Source organism: Plectropomus leopardus, chromosome 11 (assembly GCF_008729295.1).
Source record: "Plectropomus leopardus isolate mb chromosome 11, YSFRI_Pleo_2.0, whole genome shotgun sequence".
Lineage (NCBI taxonomy): Eukaryota > Metazoa > Chordata > Actinopteri > Perciformes > Serranidae > Plectropomus > Plectropomus leopardus.
In genome coordinates this window covers 8445581-8470990 of record NC_056473.1, presented here as the reverse complement: position 1 = coordinate 8470990, position 25410 = coordinate 8445581, and the positions used below count along the sequence as shown (strand labels likewise).

Sequence of the window (25410 nt, the reverse complement as noted above, 5' to 3'; positions counted from 1 at the left end):
ATGTGTGAAGACGAGACAACTTTAGAACAGGGAATCTGTGCGGGTAAATACTTGGTGTGAGCTAAGGATGTGTGAACTGGTTATGAGCAAGACCACGCCTCAGATTTAGATTGGATTAGACTTCATTTAGATTTATTTGACACTATTAACATGTTTATTTTTGTGTTCTGCTAAACAACAACAAACCATAACAGACCATTTTTGTGGCTCTACCACCTTATAAGGCCCATACTGAGCAAAGCAGATTAAGACGGTAATTCATGTTTTGAAACTTCCTTACTTACTTACTATAAATAATCAGTAAACAGGGGGTTATTTGGGGAAAACTCTTAGTTAAGGACCCTGTGGTGGTGAAATAGGGTCATGCAGAATAAGACACAAATAAATGCTTTAATGACTCATAAGAGCCAACATGCTATTAATATGCTAATAAACAACAAATTAATAGTGAATTTGCTTACCTTTCAAAATAAACTGTTACTGAAATGCCTTTCCATATAAAGTACGTGCAAAACAATGGAGAAACACTGTAAACTTTGTCAAGATAAAATGTATGGCAGAGTATTGGATTGCATTAATTTCTACAGGTGTACCTAATAAAGTGACAACTGGGTGTACATTATATCATTACACTGACGATTAAGCCAAACATATAAAGCATTCATGGTAATCATTAACCCATTCTGACAGCAAAAACTACAAGACACCTTTACTGTCTCCACGGTTCCCTCGGCTTATGCAAATATCATGTCAATTTATAATGTAAAAGAAGAATACATAATTGAACTGATGCATAAACCTTGTTGTGGAATTGTGACAGCTCCTCACACAATAACAGCTCTCAGAAGGAGCGTTGCCATTAGTATCTCAATATGTCACAGAAACTGAGGGAAAAATGAATTAATGGGAGCAAAACCAGTCAAGCTTCAAGTACAAAGTCTATGTGCAGAAGAAAATAAAGAGGTAGGGACTTTATTTCATTATCTGTACTTGCTTGTGTGGAATTTGAGACAATATAGAATGAGTGTGTCTGAAGAACACAGCGTGCTACTAGGATTCATTCTGCTCTGCTCCTCTACTCTATTTTATTTTGAGAGAAAACAGTGTGAGAAAGTACTTGAAGTATATTTATCACTGGCTGTGTGTGTGTGTGTGTGTGTGTGTGTGTGTGTGTGTGTGTGTGTGTGTGTATGTGTGAATGAGGACAATTTGCATAGTAAAGATAATACTAACTAGCTTACAATCTGACAGTGAAGGTTCAGAGGTTGGTTTTCAGACTGAAAATTACAGATAAATTAAGAATTACAGTTTATATAAAAACTGCTGTATGTAACTTTGGAGGGAGATGTCTGATTGTTGAGTCTCAATTAGTCCCAATTAGTCAAATACATACGCTTTGGGTTGGAGATTCAGTCCTAATACCAACCTAAAGTGTCTGCATTTTGGATACTCAACAATGAACTATCTTCCTCCAGAGTTAAATACCGCACCTTTAAAGTTATGGTTAAGATTAAGACAAGGCATGAATTGCAGTTGTGATGCTGAAAAGACAAAGTTGCAATATTCTATATTTTCTTTACTTTGTTCTTTGAACAACACAAGTGGAGAAGCAGACCTCTGTTTTGTAATTTTTTGTTTGAATCTTATTTTTTTGTAAAGGGTTCCCACACATTTTAATGGACCAAATTTCAAAACTTTTCCATGACTTTTTAAGGACCCATACTATTTTTTTTTTTACTCACCACACTTGCCTGGCATTTTTCGAACTCACCAGGGTTGACTCTATTCAAACCTAATATCAGCTAGCTAGCATACATGAAGTGAACGTGGGGAGAAAATAAAGAAACATAGGAGAGAGTGAACAAAACATTGTCACACATTGATGCATGTCAGAGATATGTAACTGAGACATCTACAGAAAAGAAATTTGCCCTTATGTTACTTGGGTTATTTCCCTGAAGATTAGAAGAATTTCATTATACACAATAAAATCCCATGAATTTTCCAAAACTTTTCATGATTTTTACAAATTCCAAGACTTTTTAGGCCTGGAAAATGTGCTTGTGAAATTACATGACTTTTCCAGGTTTTCCATGAATGTGGGAACCCTGTTTTTAATATGTGTACCCAAAAGAAAGTAAAATTCAAAATAAGATAACGGCTTTGTCTAGCCTATTTTTACTAGACATATCTGAGCTCTATGTTACATCAATGAGAGACTTTGACCATTTTCTCACTCTTCTTAAGTTAGGCTTCTGAGAAAAAGCCTTGTTCTTTGTCTCAGCCCGATTTAAGATCTTAAAAGGCTGCTTTTCTTCTCTCACCACAGTAATCTATTTCAGATAACAGTAAGATCTGTATGAACACTTGAATGGCTTAAAAATGAGCTTGAGAAACCCCTGAGAAGCCTAAGAGCACAGCACCTTATCTCTCCTAAAGGCAGGTTTAGGAGAAACAGATCAGAATTTAGAAATTTCAAAATACAAAGCTGATTTATATTTGATAAGACAAAAACAAACACTATTTTTAAGAGCTAAATCTGGTGGTAAATTCTTTTTGCCATAGCTTCAGTGATGAGGAGGATGGGGCTAACTGAAAGACATGATAATATACTATATATTTTGTAAATATACAAACTAAAATTACAATAATAAAATGACGTCAGAAATTACGATAACACTGACGCGCCAACACTGTCCTCAACAAAACCCTCACTTAGGTATGATTTAGTATTAAGGTACTTTATTAGATGGCGTACTATACTGCACAGGTGTTGTGGTTTTTCCCTGCATGCGAACATGATGGTACACTGATCTTTAGTAAAGACAAAGGAGGCCCAAGTTCAGTCCACGCACCTGCTCATAGAACTCGTTGACAATGCCCTCTGTCCACTGCAGATGCAGGTCCTTACACTTCAGAGGCCCATTGATGTCAGCCAGTTTAATGCACATCTGGCACACCAGCAGCCTGTCGTTCTCGTTGGACCAGTCAATACCCGTGGATGGATCATCACCCACCTGGGGGATGAACAAACATGATGTGCTGACATTTAACATATTCAAACATGTTGGCAGACACAGCATGTGATATGTAGATGTCATGTAAATGTGATGCCATTGATCTGTTGTTCAAAGATTGTTTCTTCATAGTAATGTCTAGAGGGTTAATTCATCAGACAGTAGACATACAGCAATATCAAAGAGCGCTGTGGATGAGATGAAACAAATGCAATAATGTCTCTTTATTGTAGCCTTCACCTCTATTATAAGGTACATAAATCATCCTTTTTGGTACAATGCTTTAAATGCATTATGACCAATTGTGCAACATATAAATAATTATGCAGTTTTCTGAGTTACATGAGTGGCATCTACTTTATTTCTACAGAAGTGACAGCAGTCAAACACATGCAGTTAATCTCAACACTGAATGACTTTTGCTGATTTCTAGTTTTTCTTAATGAGCTTCAGATCTTGAGAAGGAGCACCACTGACTCCCATAGTCTTGACATTTTAACCTAATGATTCACGAAGCTCAAGAGATCAAGTGCAAAACTCGATGGGTACTTCACAGAAAGCTAATTTGCTTCCAGGAAGAGCAGAGTGGGCTGCACTACAGCGAGAGACACTGCTGTTACTTTTGTTGCCAAGCCAGTGCACTCAATGCTAGCTGACAGGCCCTGGCCATCGAGCACCACCACTGTACTAATACTCACAACGGAAAAACCCAAGATCCTCAAATCCAAAGCCAACATTCTGTCCGCACTTAAACGAGTTCTTGAAAAACTGCAGGGCGCTTTGTGTTGTTGACGTGAGTTGAACGTACTGCGAGTGCAGCAATGTTCTGCAAAAACAATCCTGTTCTTCGAAAACCACTGGACATTTCCCTTTCAACAAAGCTTTTTTTTAACATTAACAGAGCAGAGGTATGAATGTGCGAGGCAAGTATCTCCTCAGAACACACTAGACTTATAATACTGAGGAATACTGCATTATCCATGTACTTTATGCTGTACAGGTTACATTGTTACTGTTACTGCACTTACTTTCTTTTTTTCCCCCTTTTCTTTCTTTCTCGATATTTCTATTGTCTGTTACCAACAAATGGAAATAAGTATTCAAATGTAAACTCTTCACTTTATATCTGAGGATAGGTATTCATGTGGCATGACCTTAAAATCCCAACTTAAAGTTAAAGGTCAATCAACAAATTTTAAAGTTAAATATGCTGTCAAGTTACCATTTTCAAGGAATAAACACCATATCCATAAACACTTCAGATCTAAGAGTCACACAGTTCAATATTTAAAGGAAAACCTCAGTATTTTTCAACACTCACCCTCTATGCCCATGTTTTTGCGTCTAATTGACTAATAGAGACAAAAAAAATTTGAAAAATTTGTCCAATATTTAGTGAGTCTAGTTGGGCAGCAATGTAATCTTTGGGGCATATTGCACCGTCAATGTACATTCACGTGTTCAAGTGCTCGTTTTTGCCACTGACAGGCTCAGATTGTTATTATATGTGTCTAGCGACATATTAGAAAGATATCTACAGAGAAATAAAATGTTTTCCTTTACATTTCGCTTTACGCTGTTTATTAATGTCTTCCTGCAACAGCTGGACTCGCGAGACTTGAGAACGCAAAGTCTTCTCCTTGACTGAGACTTGGCTAGACACAATAACAAACAACGTAAAGATACAGAAAAATGTTTTATTGTGTGGTCAGACACTTGTAATAAAAATCTGAGCCTGTTGGTTGTAAAAACAAGCACGCTTACATTGACAATTTGATATTGCCTTAAAGGTTACATTGCAGCCTGTTTTGTGGCTGGTGGCTACAGCGTTCTGGCTTAATACTGAAAAAAAATCATAAATAAGACTTTCCATTCTTCACATACATACATAAACATGGGAAATATAGACCAGTTGAAAAATACCGAGGTTTAATATATTTAGGATAACTTTATTTAGAAGACCAGCGCGTTTTGGCTTTTACATAAAGTTGTTCTAAATACTACAAGTGTTGCTGGAGTTCCTACCTTTAATTCGTCTCTCATTTCCATGCACCTTGGCTGCAGATGAAGTTGCTCCAGAAGCCCTCACCCTGTATTTGTTTAATCTCAAACGATTACTTTTTTAGAATTACCTTGGCGTTGAACTCAGCCAGGAAGTCAAAGTGCTTCTTCAGATCAGTGGCCAATATGGCCTCAATGACCAGGAAACGGAAACGCTTAAACTCTCCGTGGTCCAGGTTGACGAGGAAGTTGTACTCTGGCTGCGACATGAAGAGGTTCCAGGCCGAGGCAGCGTGGTGGTTTTCCAGAACGGATCGATCATTGTAGAGCACGGCCTGCAAACACAAAAACACTTTACATTTAAATTAAAAAGTACAGATATATCAGTATATGAATTCAGCAAACCTGCACATGCAGCAGTGTGACATGAGAGGTGTAGTGGTTGGATCACTCTTACTGAGCATTATCAGCAGGATGGAGACATAACTTTCTTAGGGAGCACTTGACCGTTCTCCACACTTCAGCTTAACACTTCCTTGTTATTGACTCACATGCCACTGCATGAACCATTCAGAAGCTAGGAGAACCTAGCTTGAGGTCAATGTTAGGAGAATCTCAGGTAGATTCAGTAAACAATTGTAACTGTTTAACACCAACCACAACACTATTTAAATATGCTAATATGTTAACTGCATATATGAGCATGAACTCAAATTAATGAAATAACTTAAATTAACTTAAAATAACAGAATGATGCAGATAATTCAAATGTCCTGAAAATCTTTCCAAAGTATTATCAAGAAAATTAGAGCCCCTTAACGGTGTTGCTTCTCTCTAATAGATAAGCAGTCTTGTAGTATTATGACAGCCTGTTTACCTAAATTTAGTGTATATGTCTAGACAGAAACAACTCAATTTTTAAAGTTAACTTCTGGTATGTTGTTCGGGGAGAGATTGGTTACAGTATAGTTTGTAGCAGTGCAGAGAGCTGCTAGAAAAAGCGACAAATTAAGATCATTTTCTTCATTGCATTAACACACCAACATGTTTGATTGGGTATTGGTACACATTCTGATATTCAAGGGCAGTCATTTTTTTATGCTGTTGTCCAACTGGTCTAGGGGCGTCTGGTATGGGCATAACTAAAGGCCGATCAGAGCAAGTTTTCTTTAAGATCGTGCCTAAAAATCACAAATCAGAGCAGCGCCTTCTAGCTCACCTCATAGAGTGCACTCCATATAGACTCAGTCCTTTGCAGCAGCCCTGATTTGAGTCCCACCCACAGCCCTTTGCTGCATGCTATCCTCCCTCCCACTCACAACGTTCCTGTCTACCTAAAGCTGTCCTGTTCATAAAAAGGCTAAAACGACCAAAAAACAACCTTAAAAAAAAAAAAAAGAATCATCAGACAGGGCTTCAACATAGTCACCTGTTGGCATAAATCATTTCTCCAATCAAAATGCAATTCAAGGTTGTGAAATTAAAGGGCAAAAAACTGAAGCTGACTCAAGACATTACACCCCCATGGCCCAAAACAAAGATGGTGGCGAACTTGTGATGTCACACTGATTTTGGTAAAAGATCTTAACAGAAATGTACAACTGTCCAACCTTAACAACCATCACTTTCTGACAAGCTACAAGGAGCTACAGTAACTGGTGACTGTTTGATTATGCGTCAGCTGTGCCAGAGCAGTTTGGCAGTGAAACAGAGCGGAAGAAAACTGCCAATCAAATGACCATGTTGTTGATTACAAAGAAAAGCTGAATATACAAGAATAAATCAATCAAATAAACTTCTGCTGACTTTGATCCTAATCAGATACTGTTCTCCACTACAGGCTGAAAAGCATGAGTACCTGTGGGGCGTTGGTGGCCACGAGGAAAGCATTGGTCCGCCCGGGGTGGTCGTAGTCGTGCATTGCAGCAGCCACATAAAGGGCCATGAGCTCCAGAGCAGGTATGAGGCCTGACAGGCAGCCATAACCGTCTTCTGACACAGTGTAGGTCTTTGACACCAGGAATCCCATATGACTGTGTGTTATTCCACTGTCGGAGTCTAGCCGCCAGGAAACAGACAAAGTGAGCGGGGTGAAGAGTAGGGTGGCAGAATTCACACAAACACAGATGATGTACTTTCACGTACACATGCCTAAACACACATGCACTATAGAGCACACACATATGCGGAGACACACACTTGAACATTCAAATCCACTTATATGTGGATCAAAGGGATGGCCCTAGTAAAGCATACAAATGAGGTTATGGAAATATGGGTGAGAGGGAACTCTAATCTGCCTGCAATTTCATGCTGCTCTAGACTTCAAATAGTGTTTGGTACGTAAATGCAAGTGCCAAAAGCCTGAGTAAGATAAGACAAACTGTGAGTAGGATAAGAACACACACTCCTGCAGGTTTGATGCTCCAACATTAATGAGATAGCTCACAGTATGGCTGCAGGCAGACAGAAAATCGAAATAAAAAAAAGTCTGGCCTACATATAGACATTCTTTATGGTAATAAATGGCTTAACATAAGTTAGAAAACTGAACAAAAAGGCGCTGGGAGCTCATATGACAACTTTCAAAACACTTTTTTTTGGACAGATTCACACACATATCAGCATCGCCATCAGGACATTGATGTCTGCAGTGACAGACCTGAGTCACTGGCGGAGCCGTGGTCAGTGATGAGGCTGGGCAGACCGGGCACAGCCTGCGTGGTGAGGTACCAGACTGCATGAAGCACGTCTGTGGCGTGAACCCTGTTGTGATCTGGGTCAGGCAAAAAAAAAAGAAGTCTATTCAGTGTGTTATCTTCTCCACCAGAGTGCACTGTTAGGCTGCTTATGTTTCTGGTGACGACGTAAAGGCTGCAGTCATTCATATATGATGATACAGCATTTCCCTCTAGTGGCTGGTTTCATTGTTACAGGTGTGGGCAAAATGAAGAACAACAAGAGAGATGTTAAAGCTTACATGGTATGTCTCTGTAACCATTCTCAAGGGCATGGAAGTAGTTCATGAATTCTTTTACAGGGATCTTGAAGGTCTCAAACAAGCCAGTGTCTTCAAAGAGCCTGTAGGAGACCTGAAACACAAAAATCATGTGATAATCAACACAATACAAGTAAGCAAAGGTGGGGCTGCACTCAAGTCCAAAGTCAAGTACCAAGTAAAGACAAGCAGGTCCCAAGACAAGACACAGACAAGTCCTTAACATTTAGATTTGTATCCTAAACAAGTCATAATTTGCTTTTTACCAAATGTAACAATTTTAGCAATGGAGTAACAGTATACTATAAATCATGAATGTTTTTTTCAGTTTTTTTTTGATTTGTAAAAAACAAGTTTTATTGTACGTAATCATTAAAAAGAGTAGTGCTGCCATTTACTTTTAAAGCATATTAATCAACTTTCTCCCCAAAGTGGTTTGGGGGAAGCTATTAAGTATTTTCAAGTCAAAAGTCCCAAGTTCTAGTGATGTGACAAGGCACTGCTGTTTGTCCAAGCCCATTTGCAGGTCTTTTTTGGCTTTTTTAAGTTGAGTCTAAAGTCATCAAGTCTGTGATTTGTGTCTGACTCAAGTTCTAGTCATGTGACTCGTGTCCTGAACAAGTCATAATTTGCTTGTCTGACCTGTGAGCTTACTCATTCTCTGCTCACCTGACTGAGGATCCGCCCATATTTCCCATTGGTCTTCTCCATCAAATTGAAGATGGGAAAGTTCCAATTGTTTAGCTGACTCATCAGAGGCTCCAAGTCCTCCATTATTAACGGCTCTGGAGCCAGAATTGGTTTGTCCTGTACAAGTGGCACACAATAAAAAGTGATAAGACAAACAGATACAATGTAAATAACGAGTGTTTTAATATGACTGTGTGACTCGCTGTGTGACTCGCCATACCTCAGGAGGTATTAGTGGGTGGAGGATGACATTCTGGGCAGGGTTTTTTCCTTCCTCTGTGTCCTCCTCCGTATGTGCTACATCACTGCTGTCACTGTGGTTGGCCTCGTGCGTGCTGTCATAGTCGGATGACGCAACCACTTGGTCCTCTGCTGGTAAGAGAAGAAACAAAGAGATGTCACACTGCGGCCTGATAAAATTGCCAGTTTGAAACCACTGTTGTAATGGGCGCAGACCGTCCCAAAGGGAATTACAAACACTGTGATATGTTATCTTGGGACCTTTGTTGTATGTCATACCCCTCTCTCTCTCCCCCATTTCCACTCTGCATCTACACTTTCTTTAAAAAAAAAAAGAAAAAGAGAAACACTGTGGTATAGTATAGATGCCCACATGCACTCTTACTATGCTGCTTGGATATAGTGTTGATAATGATAGAAAGTTGACTTAGAGCATACCTGACCGTGGTATCCTGTCTCCCTTATCTATGGAGCCCTCCCCATGGCTCAGTCTGATGTACGGTCTCCCACAGCTGCAGACAAGAGAGGGTTTAACAGGTTTGACATGAAGTGCATATAGGAGAAATGTTTTATCTAAGTCCATAGCATAAGGCGTTCCCTGTTGTGATGCTGTGATATTTGCGGCTGGTGTTGTGTTCTCTCTTTGGCTGTTATATGTCAAAATCCATCAATACGAATGATTTCTTAAAGAAGAACATGTTGAACCTCTACACTGGAGACTACACACTGAGAGACTGTTAAATGTCAAAATAACGGCACATTACAAGGATCAAGTTTATCCTCTGATCAGACGTTTACATCCAAATGTATGAAAACATCCGCAAATCAGATGCATCTATTTTGTGGTTTTTGTAGGATGAATAAAATTTTTATTACTCTTGTGAGATAACTGGTGTTTATCATAATCAGCCTAGTTGGTTTTGTTTGGCAGTACAGATTGTTAAAAAACTAGTCCAAGCCCCCAAAAATATTGGAAAGAAACAACAACAACAACAATGGGGACATATGCAGAATAGCACATGTGTGTTTGTTTGTAGAAAGCGAAATGTGCAAGCCTTGGCCGTCTGTAGCTGCGCCAAAGCATCGGGAATAATGCCATTCGCTGCATCTGTCTTTGATGTCGAACCAGTCGGCAGAAGTTGTCAAGAAAAAAAAAAACTTAATGGGATTCCTACTGTGCTGTCCCCACATGAAACAGACGCTGTACAGATGCTCGAAGAAAAATACTCATTAATGAACCTAATGGATGCACACATTAACACAATGCAATGAGAATAAACAACAAAAAAAACTCAAAACAGTTGCCGTTGCTGGCGCTGTTATAAATGACTCATTAGATAGCGAGCCCACCCTCTTTGAGCATTATGACATATCAGTGTCAGGCGCAAGAGCGGCTTACTGTTCGCCACTATCTCGAAGACAGATGGAAATATTCACATTTTCTGACTGGTTTTATAAATCAAATAGCAAATATTATCTTTTACGGAAAGAGCCTTGAGCTGGCGTGTGCTGGTTAGTTAGCTGTGTGACACCGTGGGGAGCCTCCCGAGCTGCTCTCAACAGCTTTTCCATGTTTCTCCGCTGAGGCTACTGTCAGGCTGTAGGTGGTTCCTATTAAAATACCTCTCCCTAAATGTTGTAAAACCTGCATTCTCAGGGCAGGAAATGCCTGCCGTTAGAGCACGGTGTCACAGGGAGCACAAAGCCCTGTAGTGTGTCTATCTCCTTCTGATAAATTGTTTCTTGAACACATTTGAGCTGTACCCACCCTGCCTAATGGTCCTGAGGCCCCAACAAAGGCAGTTCTGTTGTGTTTGCAGGGCCAGGTTGGACCACTGTGTGTAATGCCTAGCAGGTGTGGAATATAAAATAGTTTGATAGTTTGGCGGGCGAACAGTTAGTACATTATTGTCAGGGGGGTCTGGGCAGGCAGCAGCAGCGCTTGGCTTAAAAGGTTTACTTTTAATGAAAGTTGAAGAACTGGCAGACACTCTTCCTATTCTGCTAATGCAGCAGAATGGCCTCGGCTACTGACATTGAGCCTTCAGCGCTGAATGTAAATAAGAAGGTCGGCCATTTTCACTCAAGGAATCTGTCAGTCATGTATCAAGTGACTCTGCTTTTATCACAAAAAGCTCCTTAAGTGTAGTTACAGTAGTTAGCACTGTAGTTACAGTAATTTAGCTGTCCCAGTGAGATAGACCTACAGCACGAAGACAAAATACACTTTGCTGCATGTTTATGTTTCAACCCTGTCTCCAAGAAATAGTCTTTATACTAATAATTTCTTTTACCTAATACCTTTGGGAAGAATGGAATTATTGTCTGCAAATATATTTTTTTTTCATCAAACATCCTGCTTTACCTGGTATGGTTAGATTTGGGCAACAAAAAAGGTTAAAGTTAGGAAAAGAACATGGGTTTTCTTTGATATTAAAAAATATACCCTGTCTCGTGCTTCAGACAGTAAGAATATAGTTCTTTATTCTTGAACCAAAGCCAAATTTTTCTCCAACATTTAGAAAGTGCTATGAGTGCCCAAAGACAACCATCAAAACATTTATTGTGCTGTTGCTACTACAGTTAGGTACTATATTTCTTATGAGTGGATGCTGTAGGAAAAACAAATCAAATACATTGTTAGCAACATTTTGCTAATACTCATCTTACTTTAATATTTTTTCATAATTAATGCTATTCTCTCAATTTATCATTTGGTCAGAAATGAGTGGAAAAATGCAATTTAATGATATTTCAAATTGCTTCTTTGTGTGTCAAACTGAGCCAAAATCTTATATTTACTTTCATGGAAGAGTTAAGATAGCAAATATTCCAGGGAGTTCTCACTCAAAATTAGTCAAATACCAAGTGGCCATTGGTGTCAGATACTGATGTAATGAGGCACTCTTTAACCAACATAGTATAAAGAGTGAGAAAATCTGCATATAGTGGGAGGTTGCGGTGGGAGAAGGGTCAAACAAACACAGGACTTCCACCCAGGAAACCACTGTTCAATTCTTTTATGAAACCAGACGTCAACATTGAGTTATTTTAAATAAACATCGTAGTACGTGACCAATATGACGTATATCACGTACATACGTGATGTTATGTTAATAACAAATGTACCTTCTTTAAACCAAAACATATGCTTTTTCCTACCGAACCAAGTATTAGTTATCTAAAGCTTAAAACGAAGTGAACCGACACTGTTTATTTTGACAAAAGACACTATGCATGTTATGAGAAGAAATTCTATGTTTCCTGTGAAATGGAAAAGCCTCCAAAACTGATGTCAGAGGGACCCCTAGAGTGTTATAGTTTGACATGTCGAGGCACTGACCAAGCATCATAAGTGAAAGACATCAAACTGGCATGTCTGCTTGCAAAAACACTGAAATATTTTAGGATGACTTTTATCTTGTATGACTTATTGATTGATCTTTTCGGTTCTGTTTAATTCTTTTGTGAATTTACAAATACTTCTATTAAGTCAAATAAATGTTCATAAATATGACACATAAAAAATAACCACCCCTTTTTTTTATAACGTATGTGCTGTTTAAAAATGAGCTGTAAATTACTTGTATAAACATATTTTGTAGGAGACAGGGTACATTTGTGTGCTTTTTTATTTACAAAATTATTCATATGAAAGTCAAAGGTCAAAATTGGTTTCTTGCCTGACTTTAAATACAGTCAAAGTGAAATTGTCAACAGTCAACTGGGAGTCTTTCTCTGAAGCAGAAAATAACTTTAGTTCTCACACAAAAGCACTTTGGCATTCTGCACTACGAACCTTTATCAAGTTAATTATCCTGCAATAGGAAATACTGTATAAATTGCAACATTGTCCGCATTTTCTGAGAACCACCTCCTCCTCCCAGGTTACTTATCTTAATAGTTTGGAGCCATGAAATAAGCTCTGACTGGCCTCTGCCCACTCCCCACACCGCTGCAGTTTACTCCCAGATTTTATACTCAACCACTCACAGCAGGTTGACAGATTACCATTGGTTCAGAGCCCAAACGGACAGTGTCCAAGCCACGATAAACACAGCAGCCATTATTTCTGCTTCCAGTAATCTACCTACTCTCGAGCCAGATGACGTGAAGAAGATAACAGCACAGTGACCGGGGCTGAGGGGAATGGAAGGTATTCAATTGCCCCCTTTTTTTTCTTGTGTGTGATAAAAAAAGCCTATATTGTAGCTTTGAAGTCGGTGTTATTTCTTCTTAACAATGTACGTCACTGAAAGCTGACATGATGGAAAAAGGAGGGAGAAAAAAAAGAAGCCTAATGTCCTAATTAAGATTGTACAGATTTGATGATGGAGCAGGGAGAAGGCGATTGAAGCCATGTGTTCATTTTCTCCCCTCCATGTGCTCTCACTCTTCTTCCCCAACCATTCTGCTTCTCACGTCTCTGATGGGACTCATTACATATCAGGAACGGTTATTGGTGATTTGTTTGATCTGTAATAAATTCATACATCGCTGTATCTTGACAAGCTCTCAAAAGGGATAACGAATACAGGTTACAAAACATAAATAACCAAAAAGACTCCCTTCCACTCCCCAAAACTTGTGATTGTTGTGTTAAAGCCCACTTGAGAGATAATGTGTTGGCAGGTTGCCGATTGCTAAGAGACCATCACGGGTTTAACCCCCACAGCAAGTTGTTGTCAGTACGCATGGGGCCTGTTTAGTTTGACACTGAAGCTCTCTTTTTCATTCTATGCATCTGGATCAGAGCCAGATGCCTGAAACCAAATTTAAATTAAGTGTTACTCCGAAGAGAGCCCCCTCAGCTGCAGTAAACCAAACCCAGAGACTCTCTGTACTCTCCAATTGTGTCTGTGTAACCCCTGCCAGAAGAAGCAGCTGTGAAAGTGTGTCCAAGCGTGTGTGTGTGTGTGTGTGTGTGTTAATTGTGAGGTTCTGGTGACTGGGGAGAGGCCCAGGTGTTTGTTTATACTCACACCACCATAAGTGGCCATAGCCGGGGCCTGCTGCTGGGCTGGGCTATGCTTTAAGACCAGGCGACAGGGCTTTGTGTACAGAAGCTGCTCAGTGTGCTTACATTTACAGAACTTATTCAAGTATCACACTGTCATTGTGCAAACAGACCCAAACAAGCCACTGACAGACAGATGCAGCCCACACTATTCTTCAGAGGGCTCAAAACGTAAAACAAAACACTGTGCAGAACCTTTTCTTTTTACTCAGTGCACTAAACAATAAAAGTGAGAGCTGGTGGTTGGACATCTGGTAGTTACCACTTATAGACTTTACATTAATTAAGTATACCTAAAAATCTCTCTCTCTCTCTCTCTCTTTCTATATATATATATATATATATATATATATATAAATGTATGCATTTACACATTCTTTCATTTGGCAACTTAAGTTAAAATATACTGACATACATGGAGCAGGTAAAATGCTTTTAATGTGAATTTTATGCTCATTCATCAATACTTAATTACATAAACCAAGTATCCACCCCAGTGTCTGACCCTACAGCTAAACCACTGTTCATCCTCCTCATACATAATCAACACCACTAACCAATCAAGCATGTAAAAAAAAGAGAAAAAGAAAAAAAATCAAAAAACAACAGCTAAACAGCAACAACAATGTCTCCATGAAAAGTGCCACACTTTTGAGACTGTTGTGAAAACATTGTAGTGAATACATTTTTCTCTTAAGTTGCAGAACCCCCTCTCTGTCCATGAACATTTTATGGTATATTGCCAGGAAGGAAATGATTTCTTGCTCAGTTCAGTTTAAGATTCCTTGTTGTGCGTTCGCTTTAATTTCATGCATGACATGTTCTTTGTTTAGTGTGCATTTACTTGTTTGCTTTATTTCATTTAAAGTGTAAAAAGACAACTTTTCAACTTTTGGTTGTGCAACACTTGAAGCACTTCCCCTGTGCCATAAACTGAACCTTCATTCCTTAGAGATTGTACCCGGTGGCAGACCCAATTGCAGTGAAGTGAAAGAAACTTTAGGGGAACCAAGTTAAACACTGATGGTATCATTATTCTACAGCCATGACATTGTGAAATTCAAATTAACTTCATAATAATAAGTTCACGGAAAAAAAAAAAACATGTCTATTTCTGTTTTGTCATTTTTGTTTCTGCATGTCCACGTTCAATGCTGGGTTTTGTAGAGGTTTTCTTGTATTTACTCTCTCTTGTTTTGTTGTGTAAATATTTTTACAAGCGTGTTATATATTGATTGTTTATGACAGAATAAAAACAATGTGATTGTTATGATGTTTCATGGATACATAATGTTTATTAAAGATTCCTCCCTGACTAAAGCCAGAATGTTGTAATGACATCTTTTTTTATTTACATATTTAATCTCTAGATAAAACTGTTTACTAACAGATGTCAACAAAAGCATAACTTTTTAAGTTAAAGTGTATCAGTGGAATGGGTTTGTATTCATAAGTCACAAAGAGCACTTTAATTATCGGTCAGCAAAGAATGTACTAAATGCACACACTGATCTGTGCAACATTTCCTTTTTCACATTTTTTTCACACAAGACTGAGAGATTCACCCTGACTGCAGGCTACCTGGAAGAATGCAAACATCTTATCTTATTTATTCAGTTACTGATTCGATGACAACATACACTGCATGGCCAAAAGTACATAGAAACTCTTACAGAGTGCTTGGTCAAACCCCTGAACACGACACATGTTATTGTTAATCAAGCCTAAACCACGAGCATTAATCTGCCACTAAGTTGGTCAAAACTCTTCTGGGAAAACTCTCCACAACATTTTGGAACCTGACTACTTGGGATTTTTTCTCAATCAGCCACAGGAGTATTAGCGATGTCGGGCGCTGTGTTGGGAGATAAGTCAGCATTCAAATTCATCCAAACAGCGCTGTTGGTTTAAGGTCAGGCTCTCTGTGTAGGGAAACCCAGAAAACAATTTCTTCATGGACCTTGTTTGTGCACAGGGTCACTGCAATGCTGAAACAGGAAATAGCTTTATCTAAACCGTTGCCACAAAGTTGGAAGCAAACTTTTGTCTAAAATATCACTGCATGTCATAAAATTAGTATTTCCCGCAGTTTGAATGAAGGGGCAAAACCATAAAAAAATGGGACCAAAAGTACGCAAAAATGAGAGGAGAAGGTGAATGTATACTTTTGTCCTTTTAGTGTAATTACAGTAGCAGTATTTTGTGTATTAAAACACACTGCAGTAGTACATGGAGCAGGTCAGATTTCTGCAGGAATCAATTCATGTTCTATACACATTATTTTGACAAAAGTGAACATTAATACATTGAGCGGTTACTGAAGTTACTTCATGTAATCCATCCTGATGGTTGCAGCTGCACACTAAAACATTTAAGACCCTCTACTGGATGTGCCAATAGCAGTGGTGAAATATAACCAAGTGCATTCACTCAAGTAAAGTGCTACAAATTCACGATACTTGTACTTTATTTGAGTATTCCCCTTTTATGCAACCTTGTACTTTTACTGCATCTCAGAGGTTTATCTGACAGTTTTAGTTACTTTCCAGACTACGTTTTCTATTATCTTTTTGTTCAGTTTGTTTTGTTTGTGATAAATTTAAAGATAAAGTGCTCCTTTATGTGTGAGGAAAATTCTCCTACATCTTAAGCAAATAAACTGTTCAAAAACCCTCCTGGATCAACCGGAGAATACTTTGTAACAGAGCTGAAAATAGGGCTCATAAAAAGGTGACTCTTCAGAGATACATGATTCTTATAGGACGGCAACGCTGCAAATGATGATTTTATAGAAGGTGATGCATTGCTAAAGATTAAACTACCAAACAGTAAATGAGAGAATTAAAATGAGCACTGTGGTACTCAAACATCTTACAGCAGTAAAATGCAACATACACATTAATGCAGCCCTAATATTTATCCAAAAACACCAGATGGAATAGAAAAACACAGATGGTGAGCATTTTGCTGCACAATGAGTATTTTTACCTTCATACTTTAAGTGCTTTTTGCTGATAATATTTGCATTATGGCTTTAAATGCAGGACTTTTACTTGTAGTAGAGAACTTCACAGTGTGGTATTACTACCTTTACATAAGTAAAGCATCTGAATACTTCTTTCACCGCGTCCAATAAGGTAGAAAGCAATGGAAATATTACTGCACCTAATATTTGATTAGAACGCTACATGACTATAAGATAATGGCCATAAACTGGGCAAATACTGTAGGTGTGTCTATCTAGCATGAGCTGCAGGCATCGTCTGGCTGGCTTGTTGGCATGTTTCTCCAGACAGCTTGGCTTAAACAGTTACCTTGGAAGGCAGGAGCTGCATGTTTTTACGGGAACAGTTCAGTTTTACAATGCAACCATAATCAGTTAATAGCTTCATGAAACAAATCTCCACACAACAAAAAATACTTTGCAATGCACAACTAAACACGAGCTAGTTTCTTTCACTGGAAGAACTGTCTTAAGTCAGACATTATTTCAAGTGAGCTGTATGCATGAGTGCAAAAAGACTACATGCTATACCAACTACTGTATACTTTGTACAATAAGCCCGCACCCTTCTTCACTTAGTCACCAATCCTTATTTGACACACCTGCTGCCCTGTGATTGTCTTTGCTTCATATCTCCAAACTAAAAATAATACAGCAAATCATCTGGAAACATCACATTTCTTGCAAAACTATCCACCTAAAATTAATTTCTAAATTAATCAGCGGTGGGAAATAGGCCGTGCAGTTGCAAAGTCATGGCTCATTTTACAGGAGTGAGTTTTAAAGTTCAGCAACCGGTCTAGAAAGTAGGTGAGTGAGCAGATTTAAATCAGACACAAAGCTGGTTGTAAAAACTACTCTTTCTTCATGAAGTTAAAAGAAATTAACAGGTTGCACTTTTTACATTTTTTTAAATAAATCTCCACAGATTTCTTGATACTGGCCTTAAATACAGGGAGGGAGAAACAAGATACAGCTATTGTTCTGTACATCTGCACGGGCACTCTCAAACCTATGAAACCGAGCAAAACAAATGGATTCAGTAAAAACTCAATTGTTTGACTCCCTGCAGCCTGTTTTGAGTCACACATCAGACAAAGCATTCTGAAGTTCTTCTACACAAAAATAAATAAGCTTTATCTTTAGTTAAAAGATCAGACAAAAAATTATTTTTTTTAACAAACTTAACTTTCAACAACACCACTGACATACGTACATAAACTTCCTCTATGTACTAGCTGTCCCCCTATTTGACACAAGACAAGCATCTGTGATACTGCCTGGCAGCACAGAGACACTGAGAAGTGTCTGTGTTTGCAGACAAATGCTGCTCTTCACTGGAAGACTTTCATGCCTGTGACACAAACCCGACAGGGGAGAAACTACATAAGGTAGATGAAACATGAAGGCTCTTTCTAGTTGAGACATGGTTAATTTTTTAAGGATAGAGAGCACGTGCTGTCTCATAAAGCACGTGCATCCACATTATGAAACTCATATTCTACACCTGAACATGCACAGCTGAAGATGCTCAAGCTGAATCTCCATTTTCTCCTTCTTTGAAATGCATAAAAACATGAGCTGCTCTTAGATAATCCAAACATACCGTCACACTAATCACTAAGTAATTGTAAGGAATGCAGTCTCTGCACTGATCACAGTAAATTGTGCTGTTATATTTCATTTAGTAATCATAACTACTCTGACAAATTAAGACCCTGTGTTTATTCTAGATTTACATCACCAATGTAATTTATTAGCAAAACAGAAGGCAGCAGAAACAAAGTTATTTGTTATTTTTTTTAACAATATGGGACTGTTGTGTCTTGACATTCTGATTCGCTGCTTGTTAATTAGTTCTGTCTGAATAAAGTGAAACAACCAGGTCAGATTTTCTGAACAGCTTTTGCAAAACAAAATGCATCCAGGCATAAACCCCACCACATGAATACATGCTTTCATGCACACAAACCTGAAACCTTTTCTGTCGCACAACATTACCAAGAACTACAGAGAAATAAGCAAAAATTAAAAAAAGATGATATCGCAAGCATGTCGATCTACTTCTGAGAGTCTCATGCTATCTTCAGCACCACTGTGCTGAGAGTTGATGTGTGTCTCAGTTATTCAGGTTAATGCATTTGCCTGTGGGGCATATTTCCATTCTGGCTCCCTTTGCACACACATCCTCTTCCGAACTGCTGTGCCATTACTGTTCACTCACGCTGTCTTTGGGTATAACTAAAGCCAAACAGCTGGGAATAAACCTCTAAACCTTCAGAGTGATGTGTCATACCATTGTAGGAGTCCTCTGTAAAGCAGTCATACCACAGCTTTTCATATCTATAGTACAATGTTGCACAGTAAGGCCTAATTAGAATATTGAAATACAAAAGTCTAGGGCTTTGCTTAAATGTGCTGTGTGTAGGATTTTGGGTGATATATTGGCAGAAATTGAATCTAATATTTTTAGTATATTTTGTCATTGCATTTTCATTACATTAGAATAAGCTGTTTATATCTACAAAGGGAGGTGGTCCATGTTCACAGAGTCCACCATGTTGCACTGCCATGTTCTACAGTAGCCCTGAACGGACAAACCAAACACTAGCTAGTAGAAACCTCCTGCACGTCTTATTATTAGTTATCAGAGGAAATAGATGAGAACACAATTGTGTGTGTTTTACGCAAGACACTCATCTCCAACATGCAGGCCAACAGTGGAGGAGAAACTCTGATTTGCAATAAAAAACTGTTATATCCACGACTTTCACATGGTCTGTTTGTTTGGGAAAGAAAGAGACCTCTGCAGGTAATTTGGCTCCTGGTGAAAACCCCCTGAACAATAACCACGGATGGAATTCAAGGACTCATTTATGCTTAACGTTAGATATGGGGACAGAGACAGAAATAACCTTCTTTCTGTTGTCTGTGTTCATTTTGTCCATATTTGTGCCCTTTTTCTCAAAGCATATGGATACGGAGCAGAAGCCTACCACTGGAGGTCCTGGCGGGCAGTGTAGTGTAGTTCAAGTGAGATATGACTGTAGAAGACAAAGACGGAATTTAAATAATGGTGGAACGGAACTAAATGGCGTATAGTTAAAATATTGTGGAAATTAATGAAAAGAATTCTCCACCCACATGTAGGGATGTATATTATAGCTGCACTTTCGCCGCCTACAACGCTGCTTTTGTTTAAAGGTACATTATTTAGACCTCCTCCTCTGTCTCCTCATTTGTTGTTGTCAGAAACTATTGACTCTACCCACTCACGCCACTCACGTCTCTATGCTATCGTGAAGGAAGCATGGAATGTATGTGTGTATGAGAGCAGTGACATTTACAATGTTTGAAACAGACATATCTATTTCCGTGCGTAAAGGGAGCAAAAATTAGTCTTAACTGGGAGAAGTTTCAGCTGGTTGCAAAGTGCAATCCTCACCACAAGATGCCAATAGATCTCCCTAAATCTTACACACTGAACCTTTAATATAACTCCTTCTGGGGAAGGAAAATAAAAATACAGCATGCAAAAAAAAAAGAAGAAAGAAGCAAAAATGGCTCTGCATTTGCAATAAACTGGAACACAAGTAAGAGTAAGTTTCTCAAGATATCAGAGGTGCTGTGCTGAGAGAGAAGAATGAAACATCACACGTTAGGCTCTAGCTCAATTACCTGCAGGTGAGTGCTTCATGGTAGGGTTTGATGCTGGCGCTGCGGTCCCTTCGGACAGGACCGGGCTCGATGGTGGGCAGGCCTGTGGCGGAGGTGGTGGTGGTCCACGTGGAAGAGATCCTCCTCAGAAGACCGGGGTGGAGACTCCGCCTCAGACGCTGCACACACACAGGAAAATACACATGCATACACACAGTTAACACAACCGGAGAACCCTTTATTATAAATTAATGAAAACAGTTATTTTTAAACTGTGGTAGGAAGAGCAGGAATAAAAAAAACATGGCCTTAATTGTGTTGGCTTTGAAAGTACTCCCATCTATGAGATAGTTAATGCTTACTCGCTTTGTCTGCAGTCACACTGATCATCTTGATGAGACAGTTGTTCCTGAATCTGCCTAAGATGAAATAAATGATGCAGGCAATATAACCACGAAAGTGCCTCATGATTTGAGGCACTTTCATTTCTTTCCTTCATTGCATCCAAAGAGAATCAACACAGTCATATTGGCAGGCAGCCTGCCAATGATGCCCCTCATGGTTCATTATTGGATACAACGTCAGTATTGCGTTGCACAGATACATTTCATCACAGGCATTGTGCCTCTCTGCTTCTCATTCTGTCTGTGAGGCTCTTTTGTCTCGGCCTCAGTCTCTTTCTTTATCTGTCTCTTTCTTTGCTCTTTCTCTGGGATTCCCAGTGGCCTGTGCCCTTGTGATGCCTCCATCTGTTCGGTGCCATGCAGCAGCTTGGCACAGCAGTGCCAAACATGGCAGCCTCTCCTCCTCTCAGTCTTCCGCAGGGTGACCTAGTAAAGATTGCCTAAGAATCCTGAATGAGCCCATTCACAGCAAGGCGTCATATACTAGGTGCCCATATACACACACACTCATACACAATGCTGGTTTAGGTCACTTAAAGTGGATGTTTTAGTTACTTCCGTTCACTGGAGGTTTTAACATAACCTTGATCTGAGCCCAATAACTGTTCAGATTTTAGCAAATGCTTTATTCAGCTGCAGATTAACTAATGTAAGAACACAATTGCGCACTTAAAGGTCCAGTGTCTAGGATTTAGGGGGATATATTGGCAGAAAAGGAATTTATTATGATAAGCATGTTTTCTTGTGTGTATAATCAAATGAGAATAACAATCATTGTGTTTTTGTTACCTTAGAATGAACCGCGAGCACTGCCATATTTCTACATATTTCTTAGACCATAATGTACAAACCAACACTGATTCTAGATAGGGCCATTTGCATTTTTGCATCAGCGATTGCAGTTACTAGCCCTCCATGACAAGCAGCATCAGAAAAACACAAATCTTTGGAAACTGCTTTATTCTGATTTTATTTTACTGGATTTGATCACCTGATCCATTCATTTTTTAGGGGAAGAGATCTCTGCGGATAATTTCCACTGGTTGAAATCTGCAATCCTGACTGCTAGATGCTACTAAATTCAACTAAACCTTACACATGCTTGTGACGCTTTGAAGAAAAAAAAAATCCACAAACCTACAAATGAGCCATGAACAGTCAGCACACTACATGCACACACACAGACAAGCACTGACACATTTACTGTATGCACACAAAATTGCTTGCATGCAGATTAACAAAGAAGTCTCCACACAACAACCCGTGCATGATGGTGTTATGATTAGAAATGGATAATGAATGTGTTTTGTAAAGCGTATACAAAAACTGCACCAAAATCTGCATCAAACTCTCAATTCTGAAAGTGGAATAATGGTGCTATGGTATGAATTTGCAGCGCCACAGTTCCACTCTAATCAAAGCCCTAAAGACACACACCAAAAGCTGAAAAACACACACACACACACACACACACACACACACACACACACACACACACACACACACACACATCACCATCGGCAACAGCATGGCAAAAACCAGGCCATCCTCATAAAAAGAAAAAAAAAGAAATGAAAAACCACAGCTGATCCCTGCTGCTGTCAGTGTTGATTTATTCTATAAGGGAATTCTAGAACTGCATCTCTATGACCATTTAAGTGAGAAAAGTAAGATCAATATAACAAATATTTCATAATTAGCTGTTTGTTTTGCTGTTCATGTTTTTTGATGTTTGTACAGTCTGTGCAGCAAATGCATTAGCTTGTTTTTTTATTTTTTGCAGGAGCAGCACAGAAAACATGCCCTGTTCTGGACAGAAAATGGGTTTTTGGAAAAGTGCTTGAAAGGCATCAGTATGCACCACGATGGACATCAAACTCTTAGCCAGAAGGCAGAAAAGCAAGCGCAGGGCTTTCCACTCCTGCACTAACCACCTTCACTCCTCCTTCTATTCTCCTCCCGGGCAGTTAGAGCCGAGCACGTCGTCTCCGGGGAGCAGAGTCTTAATGAATGCAGCCTCACTGGCCTCTCCACAGGCGCAGTTTGTCTTAGCTACTTTTACAAAGTTCGACCATGTAATAAAACACCTGTCAGCCGAGCGATGGCTTGATGGCATGGCAGCCATCGACCACACGCCAGCTTCCCAGACAGCCAGGAGAGGTATCTTCCTCAGATAAATAACTGGATCCAAAATTATGTGGGGGGGGGGGGTAGTTTTGTTGACACATACTCGTCCCTCTTTGTAACCTTTTGAGAGATGCGTTCACCTTCATGTTGGCCTCACCTATTCTAACACATACACACATACACTGTCTGGCTCTGCACATCTGTCATGTTGACACAGCTGTGGCTATGGAAGGGAGAACAGAGCTCGGAGCAGTAGACGCGCTCTATTTTTCTTCACTCAACTCTATGAAAATACTCTCCTTCATTTGATGCTAAAAGCTCTGAGAGCAGGAAGCACTCATTAGCTGAAACATGGGCTAAAAGATTAACATGTGTGTGGAGCGCTGTGTGGTGTATAAATCATTTGGCCTCAATAAAAGCGGACTGCATTTCCATGTAAGGATTATTTCAGCCGCTTCTAAAAAAATTGTTTTATGACTACTTTTGATTAACAATTCAGACTTTTGATATTTGGGTGAAATATCCTCACTTTCATCTGGAATTCCTAACGCTGCTTATCTTACCAGCAAACTGTAAATCATTGGTCTTCTTATAATGTCTTTACCCTGTGGATGGACGTCTTCTCTCCTTTCTCAGGTCCCTCCTCTGAGTCGGAGAGGGTGTAGGCATCACTGGGGTTAAGCAAGGGAGCAGGGCGTGGCCGGTGCAGCGGCTGGAAGGTGAGCTGGGTGGTTAGCAGGTTGCTGACTGCCCGCAGTGAGGTGCAGGTGTTGGGGGGTAGAGAGGGGTCAGCCAGCAGGTCTGTGATTAGTCCATGGGCTTCTCCCATCACTGCTATGTCCACCATGACAGTTGTGCCTGATGACTGTGGGGTGACAGGGAGACAGAAAAGGAGACATAAATGTCATTACTTCTGTGGCTAATGTGTGTTCATGCTAATTAATGGCTGGGTCTGATGGCGGCTGTGTGCGGCATCATGGTGGCAGGCGTGAAGAGCAGGTGTGTGAGCTATGTCAGCTGCTCCCGTGTGAGGACATAATGTGGTTAACGGTGACATTGGCATCACTTGTGCTGTTTATCCTACAGAACTGCAAATCTAACTCTGCTAAAGTGATACAGCAGATTATGTTTTTGCATTAACACAAACAGTTTTAACTTTCTCGGTGGTGGAAACAAACAAAGTGTACTTACTAAAACACAAATGTTAAATTCAAATCTGAGTTATTTGTTTTTAATGCTGCACTTATAAATATTTTTATCATAATAATGGGTCAAATTATGTGAAGTAAATGTGTTACCCCCATAGAATTCTCTTGCACAATAACCTGTGAGATATGTGGTGCTGGAATGAGTCCTAAAGCCAAGAATGAGCAACTCAGCAGCTCAAAATCTTGCTTTTGCTGACCTTTAGTCGTTTAGCTTTTCACCTTGTGTCAGTGATGTACAGTGGAGGTGGACTCCAGGGTAACCCCTTTTCAGCAATTTCTCTTCCCAATTTGTCACATATTGCTGCTTAACAGTTGCTAGATGTCGTCAAAGGCGCATCAGAGCACACTTTTGGCCAAACACGACAACACCCACTAGTGATGCTGACTGTGGTTTAGTGTAGATCACAACAAAAAAATCAAATAGTATATAATAATATATGATAACACTGATGAAGGACATTGTGCCTGAACAATGGGTACTCTTACTTTTAATAGCCGTATATTTACATTTTGCTGATATTTCTCACTTTTCATCACATAGAATTTTGAGAGCAGGATTTATAATGGAGCAATATTTCACTGTATTTCTACTTTTACTTAAGTAAAGGATCACAATTCATCTATTACCACCAGTCCCTCTTTCACAGCAACATTTACGGCTGATACAAGAAACACTGATTTAAAAAAGACCACTGTCTGCATTTAAAAATGCGGGAGGCCAACTGAACAGCAGCAGAAATGAAAATTTGTCAGGAGCTTTGCCCCATATTCATAAAGAATGTATTATTTGAGGACAATGAGAGCGCACACAGCCATAACCACAACATGTTCTCGGGAAAAACCAATATGGTGCAAAATAAAACAAATGATACCAATAAACAGTTCCCAAACACAACAATATGAAAGCAAGAAAACAATAGACGATTGACTTTGGACCACTATGATAGGAGACATATTCAATAACAGCGTCGGACTGAGATCCTGCCAAGCTTTGTAAACTGTATTATAATTGTGGCATCACATCAAGCTTTGCACAAGCAGGCGCAC

The 25410-nt window shown here is 39.4% G+C and overlaps 1 protein-coding gene across 2 annotated transcripts in view; it reads right to left on the bottom strand.

The window, feature by feature from the left end:
- Nucleotides 1-25410, bottom strand: part of LOC121949974 (cGMP-inhibited 3',5'-cyclic phosphodiesterase A-like) — a 92757-nt gene that overhangs the window by 6369 nt on the left and 60978 nt on the right. The window contains exons 3-12 of one of the 2 annotated variants that reach the window (XM_042495856.1): nucleotides 23760-24020; nucleotides 20646-20803; nucleotides 9385-9458; nucleotides 8927-9078; nucleotides 8686-8823; nucleotides 7999-8110; nucleotides 7681-7794; nucleotides 6877-7076; nucleotides 5150-5353; nucleotides 2856-3017 (exon numbers count right to left, since the gene is read on the bottom strand). In XM_042495856.1, coding sequence (XP_042351790.1) covers nucleotides 2856-3017; nucleotides 5150-5353; nucleotides 6877-7076; nucleotides 7681-7794; nucleotides 7999-8110; nucleotides 8686-8823; nucleotides 8927-9078; nucleotides 9385-9458; nucleotides 20646-20803; nucleotides 23760-24020 — 1575 coding nt within the window. The remainder of the gene's footprint in view (nucleotides 1-2855; nucleotides 3018-5149; nucleotides 5354-6876; nucleotides 7077-7680; nucleotides 7795-7998; nucleotides 8111-8685; nucleotides 8824-8926; nucleotides 9079-9384; nucleotides 9459-20645; nucleotides 20804-23759; nucleotides 24021-25410) is intronic. The other variant, XM_042495857.1, reaches the window with a different exon arrangement.